General features: G+C 44.6%; 1 protein-coding gene across 3 annotated transcripts in view; it reads left to right on the top strand.

Moving 5' to 3' along the window:
- The window catches only part of PHF8 (PHD finger protein 8), a 79,902-nt gene extending 72,304 nt beyond the window's left edge, over positions 1-7,598 (top strand). For 2 of the 3 annotated variants that reach the window (XM_006771324.2, XM_006771323.2), the window contains 2 exons: positions 3,822-4,158; positions 5,024-7,598. In XM_006771324.2, coding sequence (XP_006771387.1) covers positions 3,822-4,158; positions 5,024-5,112 — 426 coding nt within the window. In that variant the 3' untranslated portion in view covers positions 5,113-7,598. Of the gene's footprint in view, positions 1-724; positions 833-3,821; positions 4,159-5,023 lie in introns of those variants that run through there. The other variant, XM_015568856.1, reaches the window with a different exon arrangement.
- The last annotated feature ends 8,412 nt before the right edge of the window (positions 7,599-16,010 follow it).

Here is a 16,010-nt window from a genome sequence, read left to right as displayed (position 1 = left end):
AAGCAGAATGGGGGCCTACCAGAAGACTGGACATATTTTCCTATTTTTGCCCAGAGGGATCTGATCATTTTTAGGGATAAGTCACCATTTTTTTTTTTTTTTTTTTTTTTTTTTTTTTTTTTTTTTTTTATTGGAGGTGGAAGAGTAATTCAAAGAAGGTGAGACTGTGGCTGGTGCAAAATACATTTTTTAACTGATTTCAGAGAGGAAGGGAGAGGGAGAGAGAGAAACATTAATGATGAGAGGATCATTGATTGGCTGCTTCCTGCACACCCCACACTGGGGATCAAACCCCCAGCCTGGGCATGTGCTCTGACCGGGAATTGAACTGTGAACTTCTAGTTCATAGATGAGTGCTCAACCACTGAGCCACACTGGCCAGGCCCAAAAATTGGATCTTAATCTTGTCCCCTTGCTTCCCAAGAAAACATCACCCACTAATTTTTTTTAAAGGATCACTTCACTACAATCAAGTTGACCTTTAAGCATGTTAAAGTTTACAAAGTTGTTTAATATGTATAATGTGCTCATCAACCATCGGAGTAGAGGGGAGTCTTATGTTTATCTCCTTATTGACATCCCCCTAGTGCCTCGTGCCACTTCCTGTAGCTTAGAACATTTATTATTGAGCATCTGTTTTATGTTAGCTGCTGCGTTTGTACACTGTCTCATGTAATCTTCCCAGTGCCCCTTTTCAATAGGTTATATTTTCATCATTTTACAGGTGAAGAAAATGAGGCTGTCTTTAAGTGACTAGTCCAGGATAATACAGCCAGTAAATGGAGGAGACAAGATGCAAACTCATATCCTCTAATTTTTATTTAAATAAAAATGAAATTGTTATTTAAATTGCTATTTAAATAAAATGAAATTGTTAAGTATTTATATATTTAAGTAATTATGCCCTATTTAAATAAAATTTAATAGAATTATGTTTTTAATATGATGGTTGATGGCACGCTGGAGTTGCTTGCAAGTGTTTTGATGGTTATTGTTGGGAGCCAGGAGACCACGCAGGCCAGGTGGCTCTTCTTTGATCAGAACTTTTCTCTAATGTATATCCTAGTGCCATGTAAAATGTAATTGAAAAGAAAAGGAATTCTGCTTTAAATAAACAGATAAGTTCATTAAAAGTGTGAAAACTACTCTTAGTACCTTCTAAGGAGCTTATTTCTATTTCGGTTATTAGGGTTAAAGAAGAGGTTTTGAAATTGGGGAGGGGCTTTGCAGACTAAGCATTTGGAGGACACAGGGAGGCATTCCAGAAGAGAACTTGATACATATACAAGGCCCTCTTGATCTGGTGGTCTCTGGTCACCTCTTCTCCCTGAGTTCCTGCTGGCCCCTCATGCAGGCCTTTATACCAGCCACACTGTTGCACTGTGGTACTCATAGTTCACTCAGTGTATCAGATGCCTCTGTGCCTTTGCACATGCTATTCCCTCTGCCCATTGGGAATCACACCATCTTCTGAGATGCTTTACCTAATATCACCTACCACCAATTTATTTCAATATCCTTCTGTGCTTTCATAGCATCCTCCCAGGGTACTTATAAGTATAATTTTCTGTGGCTTAGTAAACTATAAGGGCCTCAAGGGTGGGGATATATCTAATTTAACTTTGATCCCCACTGTGTTAAACATGTGTTTACTCAGTGTTGAGTGAGTGAATGAATGAATGAGCAGATCTTTTTGGATTGGAGGACTCATGTTGAGGAATGGGGTAAGATAAATGGAAGTTAAAAAATGGATTCCAGCCCTAGCTGCTTTGGCTCAGTGGATAAAGCTATGGCCCGTGGACTGAAGAGTCTTGGGTTCGATTCCGGTAAAGGACACGTACCTCGGTTGCAGGCTGGATCTCCCAGGGCCACGTGCAGGAGGCAAGCAATCAATCTGTCTCTCCCACATCGATGTTTTTCTCTCTATCTGTCTCTCCCCCTCCTTTCCACTCTTTCTAAAAATCAATAGAAAAAGTATCCTCGGGTGAGGATTAAGAAAAATAAATATAATGGATCTGGAGCCAGCCTGCCTAAGTTTGAATCCTTTAACGCTGAGCAAATTACTTTTTTTTTTTGCAAATTACTTAATTACCTGTGCATCAGCTTTCTTGTAGACTTTGAGGATTAGATGAGGTAATATATGCAAACACTCTGAGAATGGCACTTGCCACAGAGTATAATTACTGTAGACATGTTAGATTTTCATTGTTATCATTATGGGTTAGGTAAGTGTAAGTGGTCAGACTGAATGTCAGGCCAGGGAATTTGAACTTGGATGTGGACCTGCTAGGCTTTTTGAGCAAAAGAATTGTCACAGTGAAAGTGGCCTTGTCATATGACAGTCTAGTCTTCTGTGGGGGAATCTGGATTAATTATATGAGAAATAAATAGGCATTAGAGGTAGAAAAAATTGGCTGTATGATCTAGCTGTGAACAGATAACTTCTGGATTCAGTAGAGAAAAATAGGGGCAGAAATACAGTTCCTGATGTGGGTGGAATCGCAGTGTAGCTGAGAAAAGAGAGGTCCCGTAACCTTGGGAAAATGACAACCTCTCGGTGCCATAGTTTCTTCTACTAAAAATGGGATTATAATTCTCCTAATACTTTTTATTAGTAGTAAATGAGTTAAATTCGAGACTAGTGCCTGGCATGTATTACTAATATTATTATTCTTATCTCTCAGAAATTCGTATGGTAGCCACAGCCTGTCAGATCCTCCAAAGGCAGGCATAGGCCCGTGTTGCCAGGAGAAGGCAAAGAAATGTAATCACTGAGGTGGTCTTTCTGGCTGTGTAGCATTTCAGAAGGTGAAGTCATTCACATGCTCTCAGCATCACCTTTCCAGGTTCTCAGGGCTCCAGATGCCCACTCTACAGGTACCCACTACCCAGTGGATAGTAAATCAATAGAGCCATAGATGGATGAAATCCAAGGTATTGGGAGAAGTGGCACAACTCCTTATTCATCCCTCCATCCCAGATCAAGGTTTTAAGATTGGTGAGCTAGAGGATTGTCAAGTCTTCTATTAAAAGAAAAAGACCAGCAAGAGGAAGAGACACCATTTTTAGGGATGAAGCTTGAGTAATAGTTCACCACTTCCTAAGTACCTATTATGTACTATGTTTTTAATGTTATTATTAAATCTTTTTGACAACCCTGAAAAACATATTATTTTGCCCATTTTACAGATGAGGCAATTGAGATTCAGAAAGGTTAGTAACTTGAACAAGGTCATCCAACTTAGGAAGCACAAATCTAGATTTGAACCCAAGTTTATCTTATTCAAACCTGCCACTACTCTTTTACTTTCAGACGTCCCATGTTGAGAAGTGTTCAGGGTGGGTGTTCAAATACACAACATCTCTTTAGCTATAAGGCTTTAGGCTCAAGATACTTACTCCCTGCACCTCAGTTTTCTCATCTGTAAATAGGGATTTTTTTCCCTCAGGGCTGCTCTGTGGAGTAAATGGGATAAAGTATATAAAGTGTCTCAGCTGCTGGTATAAATTTAGCTATTTTTATAAGTTTCCTGATCCACCTCATAATTGGCAATGTTAGTACCAAAACCCCAAGTCTCGGAACTCATTTGCCTTTCTGTTGCCACTGTACTGATTAGTGGCAGTGATGACTTAAGGGTAGATAGTGCCAGAGAGATGACCTCAGGTACTGGAAGGCCTGTCAGCGTGTACATATATCCAGGCTAGATGTGGGCTGGGGGTAGGGCGCAGAACCACACTGACCATTGTCCAGTTTCCTTTCTGGGAAATTCTCTTTTTTCTCCATTCCTGATTTCTCCCCTCCCACTTGGCTTGTGTTTCAGGAGCTGCAGAAGGCCCAAAAGAAGAAATGTATCAAGAAGAAGCCTTTGTTGAAGGAGGTAGAACAACCTCGCCCTCAAGAATCCAATGTCAGTGTGGCAGCACCAGCCCCAGCTTTGCCTACTGCACCCCAGCTTCTCACCTCCTCCTCACCTGTACCTCCTCCTGAGCCTAAACCAGAGGCCCTCTCAGGAAGCCTTGCTGACCACGAGTATACTGCTCGTCCCAATGCCTTTGGCATGGCCCAGGCGAACCGCAGCACCACACCCATGGCCCCTGGCGTCTTCTTGACCCAGCGGCGCCCTTCAGTTGGCTCTCAGAGCAATCAAGCAGGACAAGGTACAACTGCCATACAAGTATAGAATTGAGGACTTTAGGGCCACAGCTCCAAACACTATGCACTCTGGTAGATGACAGTACAGGAAGGGACACTGGCAGCTGACCTAGGGTGCTTGGACTTGATGTCAGAGGCCATGAAGTGACTTCGACTGGTGTTAAGCAGAGACAAGCTCAAATGGGGGTTTACAAAGAGCTTCTGGTGGCCAGAGTGGAGGATGGGCTGAAGGTGGGAAGTCTAAGAAGGAGGCGCACACACTCTCTAAGCTGCAGAGAAGAGAGGCAGAGGCTCTGGCAGAGGGAATGGAGAGGGTGGGATACATGGATTAAATATGGAGGTGGTCACATGGGATGTGGGAGGTGATTTGATGTGGGGAGAGGGGAGGAGGCAAGGGTCAAGGACTCGAGCCCTCCTTTTCCTCATTTTGGCCCTCAAAGCCCAGTCTCTAGAGTCCATAGCTCAAGGGGGTGAGGCATTGGGTGATGAAGATCGGGGGTTTGAATGAAACAAGCCTCTGGGAGTAGCAACATTAGGGACACTGAGCTATAATCACTAACCAGGTACTTGGCTAATACTGGTGGGCAAGATAAGGGGACTGGGAAACACAATCATCTCCCCGAAGAATATAGGAAGGAAAATGGGACCAAAAAACAGTGGAGAAAAGGAACCAGACAGACTAACCAGGGAGTCTGTGGCAGAGGTCATAGGAGGAAGAGCAAAGGCATGTGTATTGGGCCTGGAGTAGGTGGAAGGATGGGGAAACTGTGGGCAGAGGTACAGGAGGCGGGTGGCCTGAGGACAATTGGTACTGATGTTGCTTCTGGAGCTCTTGCCATAGTGTTTGCTTACCTCTTGGTTGCCCCACAGGAAAGCGTCCCAAAAAGGGCCTGGCCACAGCAAAGCAGAGACTCGGCCGTATCCTGAAAATCCACAGAAATGGCAAACTACTTCTGTGAGCTCCCTGGCATCCTGCCCCTCCCCCTTTCACCCCCATTGCCTTCTCCATGGTCAACTCTCGGGGCACTCCTGGATCCTGTCTGCCCCCGACAAGGTGCTGAGGCACATCGTCCTGCTTTCTTGGAACTGACCAAAGGCAGGGACTCCCCACAGGCCTCTTCACTGACCCCCTCAACTCCCTCCCCCATTTTGCTAGAGCATCCTGCCTTCCTCCTCCATACCTCTGAGTAGCAGGTAAATGGCAGAGGTTTCCAGCTGACTAGAACTCTCTTTTCTGCTGCTCTAACCCATTTCCCTCTCACCAGCCTTGTCAACCCTTGACTTGTCCCCACCTAGAGCCAGAAGGCAGGGTGAGGAGAGGCATGAGGAGAGCCTGGGCCCTCAGTATTGCCATGGTCCTAAAGGGGGAGGCCCAGCGCTTACTACTTCCCACAACTCCAGCCCCGTCTCCAGAAGCCTGCCCTTCCTTCCTTCCCCTTCCTCCCCCCAGCCCAGGGGACATTTCCCACTCGAGACTTGTTCCTGGGAGAAGGGGCTGGCCTCTGCCCTTTCTTGCCAAATGGTTCATGGAAATAAAGAGAGGGGATTGGAGCCTCTTCACTGCCCCACCATGGGCCATTTCCAGAGGGAGCCTAGAAAGGTCATGGGCTGACTTCTTGCGTCCTTGGGAAGAGGAGAGATTCCTGTCACTTCTCAAGGTGGGGAGAGCCTTTGACCATGACGTTGACCACGACTTTATAGCCCATTGGAGGAAGCTACTTTGGAGTGACTACAGATGAAGTCCCCAGGCTAGGCTCCAGGGATTTGCCTGGATTTTGATCCCACGCGGCTGTGGCTGAGTCCCAGCAGGTGAAAAACCATCTCCTAAAGCCTCAAAGCACCTGCCGCCGAAGCAGATGAACCGGGGCTCTAGGGCCCGCTTTCTTCACCTGCATCCCAGCACGCAGTGTGGACCTTCCAGGGAGGATATGGCAGGACAGCTCAGCCCTGCTTCTCCATCGGGAACCTCCCTGCTTCTTTCCCCACCTGACGTCTGGATCAGAAGACCATGGAACTCACACCTTTACTCCTGGGCCGCCGTACTCCCAGGTGCCAGGTGGACGCTCGAGCTGAGTGCAGAGGCCACAGGGACGGAGCCTGGGAGAGGAGGCACTCATGTATACAGGAGCTGGTTGTCTGATCCCCCTCCCCTTCTTTTCTTTGTGGATGTCTATTGTCCAGACAGTGCCCACCATCTCCCTCCCTGTCCCCCAACTCCCTCCACCTCCACCTGTCCTGCCTTCTTTGGCAACCTGGACTGGATGGAGAATGCCCCTCCCTCCCTCCATGTTGGCACTGCCCAAGTGGAGTGCATCTGTACCCTCCACCCCTCTCCAACCTCACCCCAGTTGGCCCAGTGCTTCTGGGGAACTTAACAGCTATCATGCAGGCCACAGGGAATATGTGAGACCTTGTCATCTTGGTGTCTCCAGTTCATTCTTTCTCCACAGCCCACATTGACTCCCCTTCCTTGGAATCAGGGGTCCCTTAGCCCCATTTGCTTTTTCTACCTTGGGGACCCCAGGGGCCAAGCAGTCCTCCATCTAGTCACACCAAAGGCAAAAAGCCTGGCTACCTCCCCCTTTGCACGTGAGGTCCCCACTCCCCTCCTCTCTGTTTCTGCCCAGCTTTGCTTTTCTTGGGGATTTCAAGGCAGCAGAGGGTGGTGAGGGGAGGGAAGGGGGGCAGCCTGTGTCCCTGTGTAGGCAACTGCCTGACTAGGCCCTGACTGCTATAACCAAGACCAGGACCCCAGCCCTTCTGCTCATTAACAACCTCCCTTGATCTTTCAAAGGCAGCTAATTGCTAGCAAATCCCCCTAGTTCCAGGCCTCTTTCCCCTCTGTTTCTTTGTTAGAAGTTTCTGTGGAGCTGAAACCCAACCTCCACATGACGGTTTCCATTTAGTTTAGTTGGACTGTCAGAGCTTCCTGTTTGTTGTTTTGTGTTTCCAATGAAAAGCAAGTTTACCCTCAGAGTTATGCTTTTCCAAAGAGGCTAGTGTGCTTTTTTTTTTTTTTTAAATGTTTCAGGTTCTAAGTGAAGTGAGTTGGGGAGGGGTTAGGAGTGGTAGGAACCAAGGGTTAGAACATGGTGAGAGAGTTACCTCTGGTCTCCTACCCCCAGTACAGAGCTGGGGGTCAGATAGGGAGCAGGGAGAGAGGATTTCTATTCACCTTTAATATATTTTTACAAAAAAGCAAACAATTTAAAAACAAGCCCACCGCTTCTGTACATGTTTAAATATATTTTTAGAAGTGGGTAGGATTGTGAATTTCTGATGCAGGGCCTTTTTATAAACAGGTTAGAATAGCATCATACAGACTTCTTTTGTTTTTTTCCCCTCCCCCCTGTTTTTTTCTTATGTTGTGTTACTAATGTAATTTATATTTTTTTTAGGTCCTCCCTTTCCTATAGAGATAAAAGTGATTTATCTTGGCATTTGATTTGATTGGCATTCTTTTTTGGTGGTGGTGGTGGTGGTGGTGGTGGTGGCAGCGGCAGCGGCGGCGGCGGCGGCGGTTGTTCCAGGAATGTCGCCTTCTATAGGTGCTTTCCAACCCTCCCTCCCATCAACCTAGCATTTCACTGGTGCCCGACTGTATACTCAAGGTGGGGAGAGGAGAGGGTCCCTGCCCTCTTGAGAGACACAGTTGACATGTGAAACAGATACTCAGAAGGATAGTGAGCAGAAAAGAAAGGGTGCAGCAATTCAAAGGGGCCTAACAAGTGTGTTGGGAAGGCTTTCCATGGCTTCCATGGGCTGTTGTTAGTGTTGACACCTGTATCTTTTTTTCTATCAATGTAAAGTTTTGGGGTCTCTCTCTCATTTTTCTCTTGCTGTCTCTCCCTCTCTCACTCCTCCAGGCTAAACTGGATTACTGTGCTTCGGGCCAATGCAAGGGATAGAATATAATTATTTGAGCTAACATATCCCAGACACACTGCTCTTAATGTTCTATGTATATCGATTTATTTTATCCTCACCAACATTCTCATCCTACTGATGAGGAAAGAGAGGCAAAATAACTTTCAGTATCATATATCACAAGTTGTGGTGCCAGCCTGGTTTCAGAATCTGTGTTTTTTTGTTTTGTGTGTGTGTGTGTGTTTTTTTTTTTTGAGAGAGATAGGAAGGGAGAGGGAGAGAGATAGAAATATCAATGATGAGAGAGAATCATTGATTGGCTGCCTCCTGCACGCTCCCCACTGGGGATCGAGCCTGAAACCCAGGCATGTGCCCTTGGCTGGAATCAAACCTGGGACCCTTCAGTCTGAAGGCTGACATTCTATCCACTAAGCCAAGCCGGCTAGGACCAGAATCTGTGTTTTTATCACAGTTCTATCACCTCTCACTGATAACCACTACCGTTATTAAGTGCCTTTCCTGCGCCGGACATTGGGTTAGGGGTTTCTCATTTAGACTTCACTGACAACTGTGGGAGAGAGTTAATGGCCTATTATATTTTTTAAAGATATGTTTTTATTGATTTCAGAGAGGAAGGGAGAGGGAGAGAGTTAGAAACATCAATGATGAGAGAGAATCATTGATCGGCTGCCTTTTGCGTGCCCTACACTGGGGATCGAGCCTGCAACCCGGGCACGGGAATCAAACCTCGACCTCCAAGTTCATAGGTTGACGCTCAGCCACTGAGCCATACTGGTCAGGTTAATGGCCTATTGTACAGTGAAGGAGGCCGAAGCTGGCCAGTGGTCTTTCACAATAGGATCTGCCTGACTTCCAAACTCCTGTTCTTTCCCCTCACCATGTTAGAAAATCTTTTTTAACTCTGACCCAACATATGTTTATTGAGCATCTGTTTTATGCAAGAAAGCAGCATTGAGAGGTGTGTCCTGAGGAGAGTCCCCAGAGTGATGTTGGGAGCCTCAGTTCCAAGTTTCCCACCACCCTGACTGTGTGCCTAGGGAAGGGCTGCTTACTGTCTGAGAGTCACTGTAAAAGGAATTTGAACTGAATCAGGATTTCTTCATCCTGGAGATTCTGGTTCTGTGGGTCTGGGTTTGTCACCTACTGGCTAAAGGACCCTCTCCAGCTCTCCCAACTTGAATTAGTTTTAGGCAGGGTTTGGATAGAGAAAGTCCTTATCTGGGGCATGGGGAACTGTCTCCTGGTAGGAAGGCAACAGGAAAAGGGGAGGGATTTCAGAGCCCTTGTAGGAACGATGGGCTGGATTCGCTTTATCACCAACTCTCATTCCACCCCTTCCCAGTGAGGGGCCAAAACACCATCACCAAACACTGTCACCAGCCTAAGTTTAGAGCAGGGGTGGGCAACCTTTTTTCTGCCAAGGGCCATTTGGATATTTATAACATCACTAGAGGCCCAATGCACAAAACGTGTGCACCTGGTTGCGGGGGGGGGGTGTGCGTCCCTCAGCCTGGCCTGTGCCCTCTCGCAGTTTGGGACCCCTCAGGGGATATCCACCTGCTGGATTAGGCCTGATCCCCTTGGGAGATTGGGCCTAAATTGGCAGGTGGATAACCCTCTCATAGTCTGGGATCTCACAGTCTGGGACCCCTTGCTCTTTACTGCCTGCCTGCAGTGGAGGCAGGAGAGGCTTCCGCTACCGCCACTGTGCTCACCAGCCATGAGCCCGGCTTCTGGCTGAGTGACACTCCCCCTGTGGGAGCGCACTGACCACCAGGGGGCAGCTCCTGCATTGAGTGTGTGCCCCCTGGTGGTCAGTGCACATCATAGTGACCAGTCATTCTGCCGTTAGGTCGATTTGCATATTAGGGTTTTATTATATAGGATTTGAAGGCCATACAAAATTACCCACTTAAAAATTAGCCTGCTATATTTCGTTAAACATATAACTAACCCCTAATGCCTTGGCAGGGCCAGACCAAATGATTTTGTGGGCCTAGTCTTGGTGACCTTACTCCTCATCTAGGCAGGAGGTGCCAGCAGATCAGAGGCTCCTGTCTAAAAATTAGAAGAGAACAAGGGCACCCAATTTCTGTCTTCTTTCCAGTATGGAGTAGACAAGTATACACAGCTTGTCACTAAGAGCTCACCTTTTCAATAACTACCCAAGTCATTTGGGAGAGATTACTTGTCCAGGACTCAGTTTCTACATTTGCCAGATGGAATTACTTCAACTATGTACCTCCCTAGAGACGGCGAGTGTTGGAGGAGGAATCACCCTGGATGCTATTGATTCCTGAACTGAATCCTCTAACCCTGAACTATCCTTAGTACAGATCGCACATTTCTGTTTGCTCGTGTGGTGTTCCCTGCCTCGAGCACACAGGCCCCTCCCTTTCTTTTTTATTTTTAAGTATATTTTTATTGATTTGAGAATTACTGATTAGTGGCCTCCTGTACATCCCCTACTGGAGATCGAGCCCGCAACCCGGGCATGTGATCTGACCGGAAATCAAACCATGACCTCCTGGTTCATAGGTCGACGCTCAAACACTGAGCCACGCTGGCTGGGCTGTCCCTTGTCCTTCTGTCAGGACCCTGATCATACCAAGTTGGCTGAAATGGCACTTGCCCTCCAGTAAGCTGAGTGAAGGGGAAGAGCAAGGGATGCTGGTCAGGGAATCTATCCCTGGGAAGCAGGGAATTCAGGTCAGGTTTCCTGTCAGGGTGATGTCTGAGCTGAAGGGTGGAAAGTAATTAGCCAGTCAGGCTGAGAACAGTGGGAAGAGTATTCCAAGCCAAGGCAATAGCATGACTTAAAAATTTGGGGGTGGGAGTGGGGGAACCCATGTGTGTATAAGGCAAGCAATTTAGTATAACTGCTGCTGTGACTTTTACCTGAAGGTACATATGCAGAGTCTCCAAGAGGGAATGTTTAGTTTGAGTAGGCATATGATAAGAATCCATTAGTTTTTAGGCATAATATTTATTTTAAAACCTCAGATAATGGAGGATATATCATTTTGATGTCTGTCAAAAGACTTAACTTTATCCCATGAATGACAGAGAACCATTAAAGGGTTTTAAGCAGAAAATGGCTTTAAAAAGATCCCTTTGCAAGTCATAGAGTGGATTAGGAGGGAGAGAGATTGAGCCAGGGAGACCAGTGAGGAAGTTACTGAAGGAGGGAAGGGGAGGGTACCATTTCATCTAACGCTCCATTCAATGCCACTTCCCTAAGGAAGCCTTTATCCAACTTTCCAGTCAATTCTGACCTTTTTCTGGACTTCTACACCTCATAGAAGGTGGAAATCTCAGGCCATTTCCAGGAGGCAGACCTATGGAGTTGGCCTTTCATATAACCTAAGAGACACACTTGTGCTCCTCTATCCCCCTTTTAGGTTTTTAACTCAAAATAGCTCACCTTTCCAGGCCTTTTCTTTCCCCATAGGACCCTAACATAATGCCAGCACTCACCAATGAATGTGGGAAGAGAAATACAATACCCATTTTATATTCTCAGAAGTCTGCCAAGCCTCTCTCGCATTTTGTTCCATTCCATTCTATCATACACAGCCTTTCAGGGTTATTTTCCCAAAGTCCTATTTTCATCATTCCTTCCTGCTTAAGAACATCTGTGGTGTTCCACTGCTTTATGATATCTTCTGGCTTTCCAGGCTTTCCAGGGCCTGCTCCAACCTGGAGTCAATGGGCTGTGGTGGAAAGAGGATTATGTCCAGGAGTTGAGTACACCAATGATTCCAATTCAGCTCTGACACCTATGTGATATTGAGCTGGCTACTTCATATTTTCTTGATTCAGTTTTGTCATCTGTGGAGTGAAGATATAATTCCTACCTCATAGCTTTGTTGGGGGAGGGGGGATTATAGTAGCTACTGTCTTTAAAGAACTTCATTCAATGTCTGGCAGTCAGGTAATCAGTGAATCCATTTTAAGTTTTTCTCAGCTAATAATTGACCAACCAGGCCTATAATCTCATAAAGGCTACAAAGAAAAAGTAAGCTTTAAAGGAATGGAGAGAATATTTCAAACCAGGGCAGGAAATCGAGTTGACTTCATGGGGAAAGTGAAGGACACACGTGGCTGAATCAATAAGTGTGGTGAGCCTTACACTCTTGTAGAGAGGAGATACAACTAAATCTGTGACACAAAGTTGCTGGAAGATGCCAGAGTATCATCTATAGCAGTTCAATATCACTGATTCAATTCTATAGTGGTTTATCAGGCCCTGTGTATGCTATTAGAAGGCTTGATCCTCAAGGAGCATGTAGTTTAGTACACAGACATGGAAAGTATAGCACACTGAGATAAATGCAGTAAGTCTGCACAACATTGCTGATAGTTCCTGCAACTTTAAGCAAAATGACATATGTGGAAACCAATTTTACCATAGGCTAATAATTTTGCTGCTAATTGATATAAACAAAAGGTAAGCCCGGCTGGCATGACTCAGTGGTTGAGTGTCAACACACACCAGAGCAGCCAATCAATGATTCTCATCATTGATGTTTCTATCTCTCCCTCCCTCTCCCTTCCTGTCCCTTCCTCTCTGAAATCAATAAACATATTTAAAAAATAGAATAAAAGTAAAATACACACACAAAAACAAAAGTTCCCATAACATCTCATCAATGAAATGGCATGGAAGGAAACATAATTTGAGGACCTGCTGTACTATATTACAAATAAGTATGGGGTGCTGTGGAAGCATGAAGGAAGGTGATGGGACACAGTCTGCGGAGCAGAAAAGTTGTCTAGGAAGAAACAACATCCGAGTTGAATACTAAAGGACAGTCACTAGGAAACGGAAGGCAGAGGATATGTTGGAATAAAGCATTCCAATCAAAAGGGACAGCGTAAGCAAAAGAAAGTTGAGGCAGCCTTGTGAGAGTGGAATTATTAGCCCTTGAATTGGGCTGGTGTGCAGGCTACAGTAAGACAGCAAGTGTTGGAGGATGAAGATTAAGAGGTTGGCAGGGACCCAGTCATGGAGGTTCAATTTATGTTTCAGAATGATTTTTCTGGTCATCCTTAGGGTGGGGAGAGACAGAAGGGGGTTACAAGATTCCAGTAAGAAGCAATGAGGTCTAAACCAGGGCAGTGGCTGTGAAGATACCAGAGATATTAACCCATCCACCCCTTTTTCATGACATTTTACTATGGACAGTTCCAAACATTCAGAAAGTCAAAGTAATGTTACTGTGAATACTCATGTATCCACCATCTAGATTCTACAATTAGCTTTTTATTATACTTGCTCTGTCACATGTATCTATTCATCCCTCTATCCCTCCATCAACCCATCTTAGTTTTATACATTTCAAAATTAGATACCTGTACACACACCCTTAAAACACTTCTGTGTGCACACCATTAACTAGAGTTTAGTTTACGTTTTGACTATTTTAACTAGAATTTCCATATAATAAAAGATACCTATTTTAAGAGTATAATTTCATGTATATAATAGTAACCCACACCTCTATCAAAGATACAGAACATTATCATCAACCCAGAAAGTTTCCATTGTCCCTTCCCAGTCAATCACAGTCCTACCCCCGTCCAGAGGAGGCCTTGAGTTTGGAAGGGTAGGACTTGGAATGTGTGAAAACAGCAAGGTGACCCAGGTAGAGAGAACCCGGATGGCTCCCTCTCCAGCAAAGTCATGAAGGCAGGTAACCCTGGGGGACACACAAGCATTAGTAAACAAGCTTGAATGGATGCCTTTCAGTCTCCCTTTTTTCCCCTCTATGGGGCCTCATCTTTATGGGTCAAGGCATGGAACAACGAAGTAGAGAAGAGTTGAGTCAAAGGCCCTCAGGAGCTAAAAGTCTTATGGGGGGGAAACAGATAGTCACAATTCAGCGTAACAAATATTGAATGTTGCATTGTACAAGGGTCAGTGCTATATCAGTAAAAAAATGGAAAATGAGGTGAAACAATACAGAAGTGTCACAAGGGTATGTGGTGTGTGTGTGAGAGAGATACAGAGGGGGGAGCGAGAAAAGGAGGGGAGAAGGAGAGTGGAGAAGTGATAAGGTGAATGACTTAGACTGTTGGGACTGGAGAAGTTCAAAGGAAAAAGGGGGAAAGATCATTGAGCAGCCATGAAAAATTTCCTGGAGGTGAGAGGAGTTGTCTTGAAGGATGTTGATTTTGATAATAAGTGTACTAGACATAAAAATGTTTTAAGTAGCAAATAACAGAAAATGCAAATCAGGCAAGGGACATTGGCTCATGTAATTGAAAAGTCTAGAAGTCTGGATTTCAAGCACAATTTAATCAGAGCTTTGATTCTGATTATCTCAGTTCTCTCTCTCTGTGTGTGTGTGTGTGTGTGTGTGTGTTAGCTTTGTATTCAGGATACTTCTTCATGGTTATAAGATGGCTGCACACAGCATAATATAACCACTTGTGCTTATTTGCCATCTGAACATCCTCTTTGGTGAAGTGCCTGTTCAAATCTTTTGATATTTTAAGTGGGTTGTTAGTTTCTTACAATTGAACTTTGAGAGCTTTTTATATATTTAAGGATCTTAAATTCTATGTTGGATGTGTGACTTCCAAATATTTTCTCCCAGTCTGTAGCAGTCTCTTTCATAGAACAAGTTTTTAATTTTGATAAATGTCAATGTATCAGTTTTATTTTGTGGATTATCATGTTTAAGAATTCTTTGACTAGCTCTGACTGGGCATGGCACAGTTATTAGAGTGCTGGCCTGCACACCAGAGGGTCTGCGGTTTGATTCCCAGTCAAGGGCACATACCTGGGTTGTAGGTTCGATCCCTGGCCCTAGTCAGGGAATGAGTGGGAGGCAGCCAATCAATGTGTCTTTCTCATATCAATGTTTCTCTTTCTCTCCCTCCCCCCTTCCTTCCACTCTCTCTAAAAATTAATGGGAAAACTATCTTCACTCAGGTGAGGACTAAAAAAATTTATTTGAGTAACTCTACATCATGAAAATGGTCTCTTCTAAAAGTTTTATAGTTTTACATTTAGATCCATGACCCATTGTGAGATAATTTTTGTATACTGTAAGAGGTTGAGGTCAAGGCTTTTTTTTTTTTTGCCTGTGAAATTTCCAATTGTACAAACATCACTTGTAGAAAAAAAAGGCTTTTCTCTATTGAATTGCCTTTGCTCCTTTGTAAAAAATCAGGTAGCTGTACTAATATGGGTCTAATTCTGGAATCTCTATTCTGTTCTATTGATCTCATGTTTCTATACTTCCACTAATATCACCCTGTTTTGATTACTATAGCTATATAATGACCCTTAATGTCAAATAGAGTGATTCCTCCCACTTTATTCTTATTTTTCAAGATTGTTTAGCTATTCTAGGACCTCAGCCCTTTCATATAAATTTTAGAATAAGCTTTTCTGTGCCTACACATACCTTGCTGGTATTTTGAAAGGAAGTGCATTAAATCTGTAGATCAATTTGGAGATAATTGACATGTTGAGGGTTTTAAAATATTTTTAGATTTTATAAAATATTTGATTGAAGTATAATATACTAGAATTTGTGAAGAACACAAATTCTAAATGTACATATTAAAGAATTGTCCCATTACCCAGTTCAAGAAATATAATAAATAGCACCTTGGGGATTGAGTCTTAACATAAAAGCAATAGGAGATGAACTCATGGGCCCACTTCAGATGAGGAGGTCCTTAAAAAGACTAGAAAATAGCTTTCCTACTGCCATAGGGACACAATGAGAAATCTTGTCTATCTTGGCTTGGGCTTTGGATTGCGGGGGGGCGGGGGGTGGGGGGTGGGACAAAAGTCTCCCTTTTACAAATTAAAAAAAAAATCATTATTGCTTCAGGCCCAGCTCTGAAGCAAGGCAGGCTGGTGATGGTGCTGGGTCTTGGGCCTTTTACTGATAGGGTTTGGGCTCCCTGACCCAGCTGCAGCTTTTTTGACAGATTTAGCCCGAGTGAG

The sequence above is a fragment of the Myotis davidii genome, unplaced genomic scaffold (assembly GCF_000327345.1).
Source record: "Myotis davidii unplaced genomic scaffold, ASM32734v1 scaffold2663, whole genome shotgun sequence".
Taxonomy (NCBI): domain Eukaryota; kingdom Metazoa; phylum Chordata; class Mammalia; order Chiroptera; family Vespertilionidae; genus Myotis; species Myotis davidii.
This window is presented reverse-complemented; position numbering and strand designations above follow the sequence as displayed.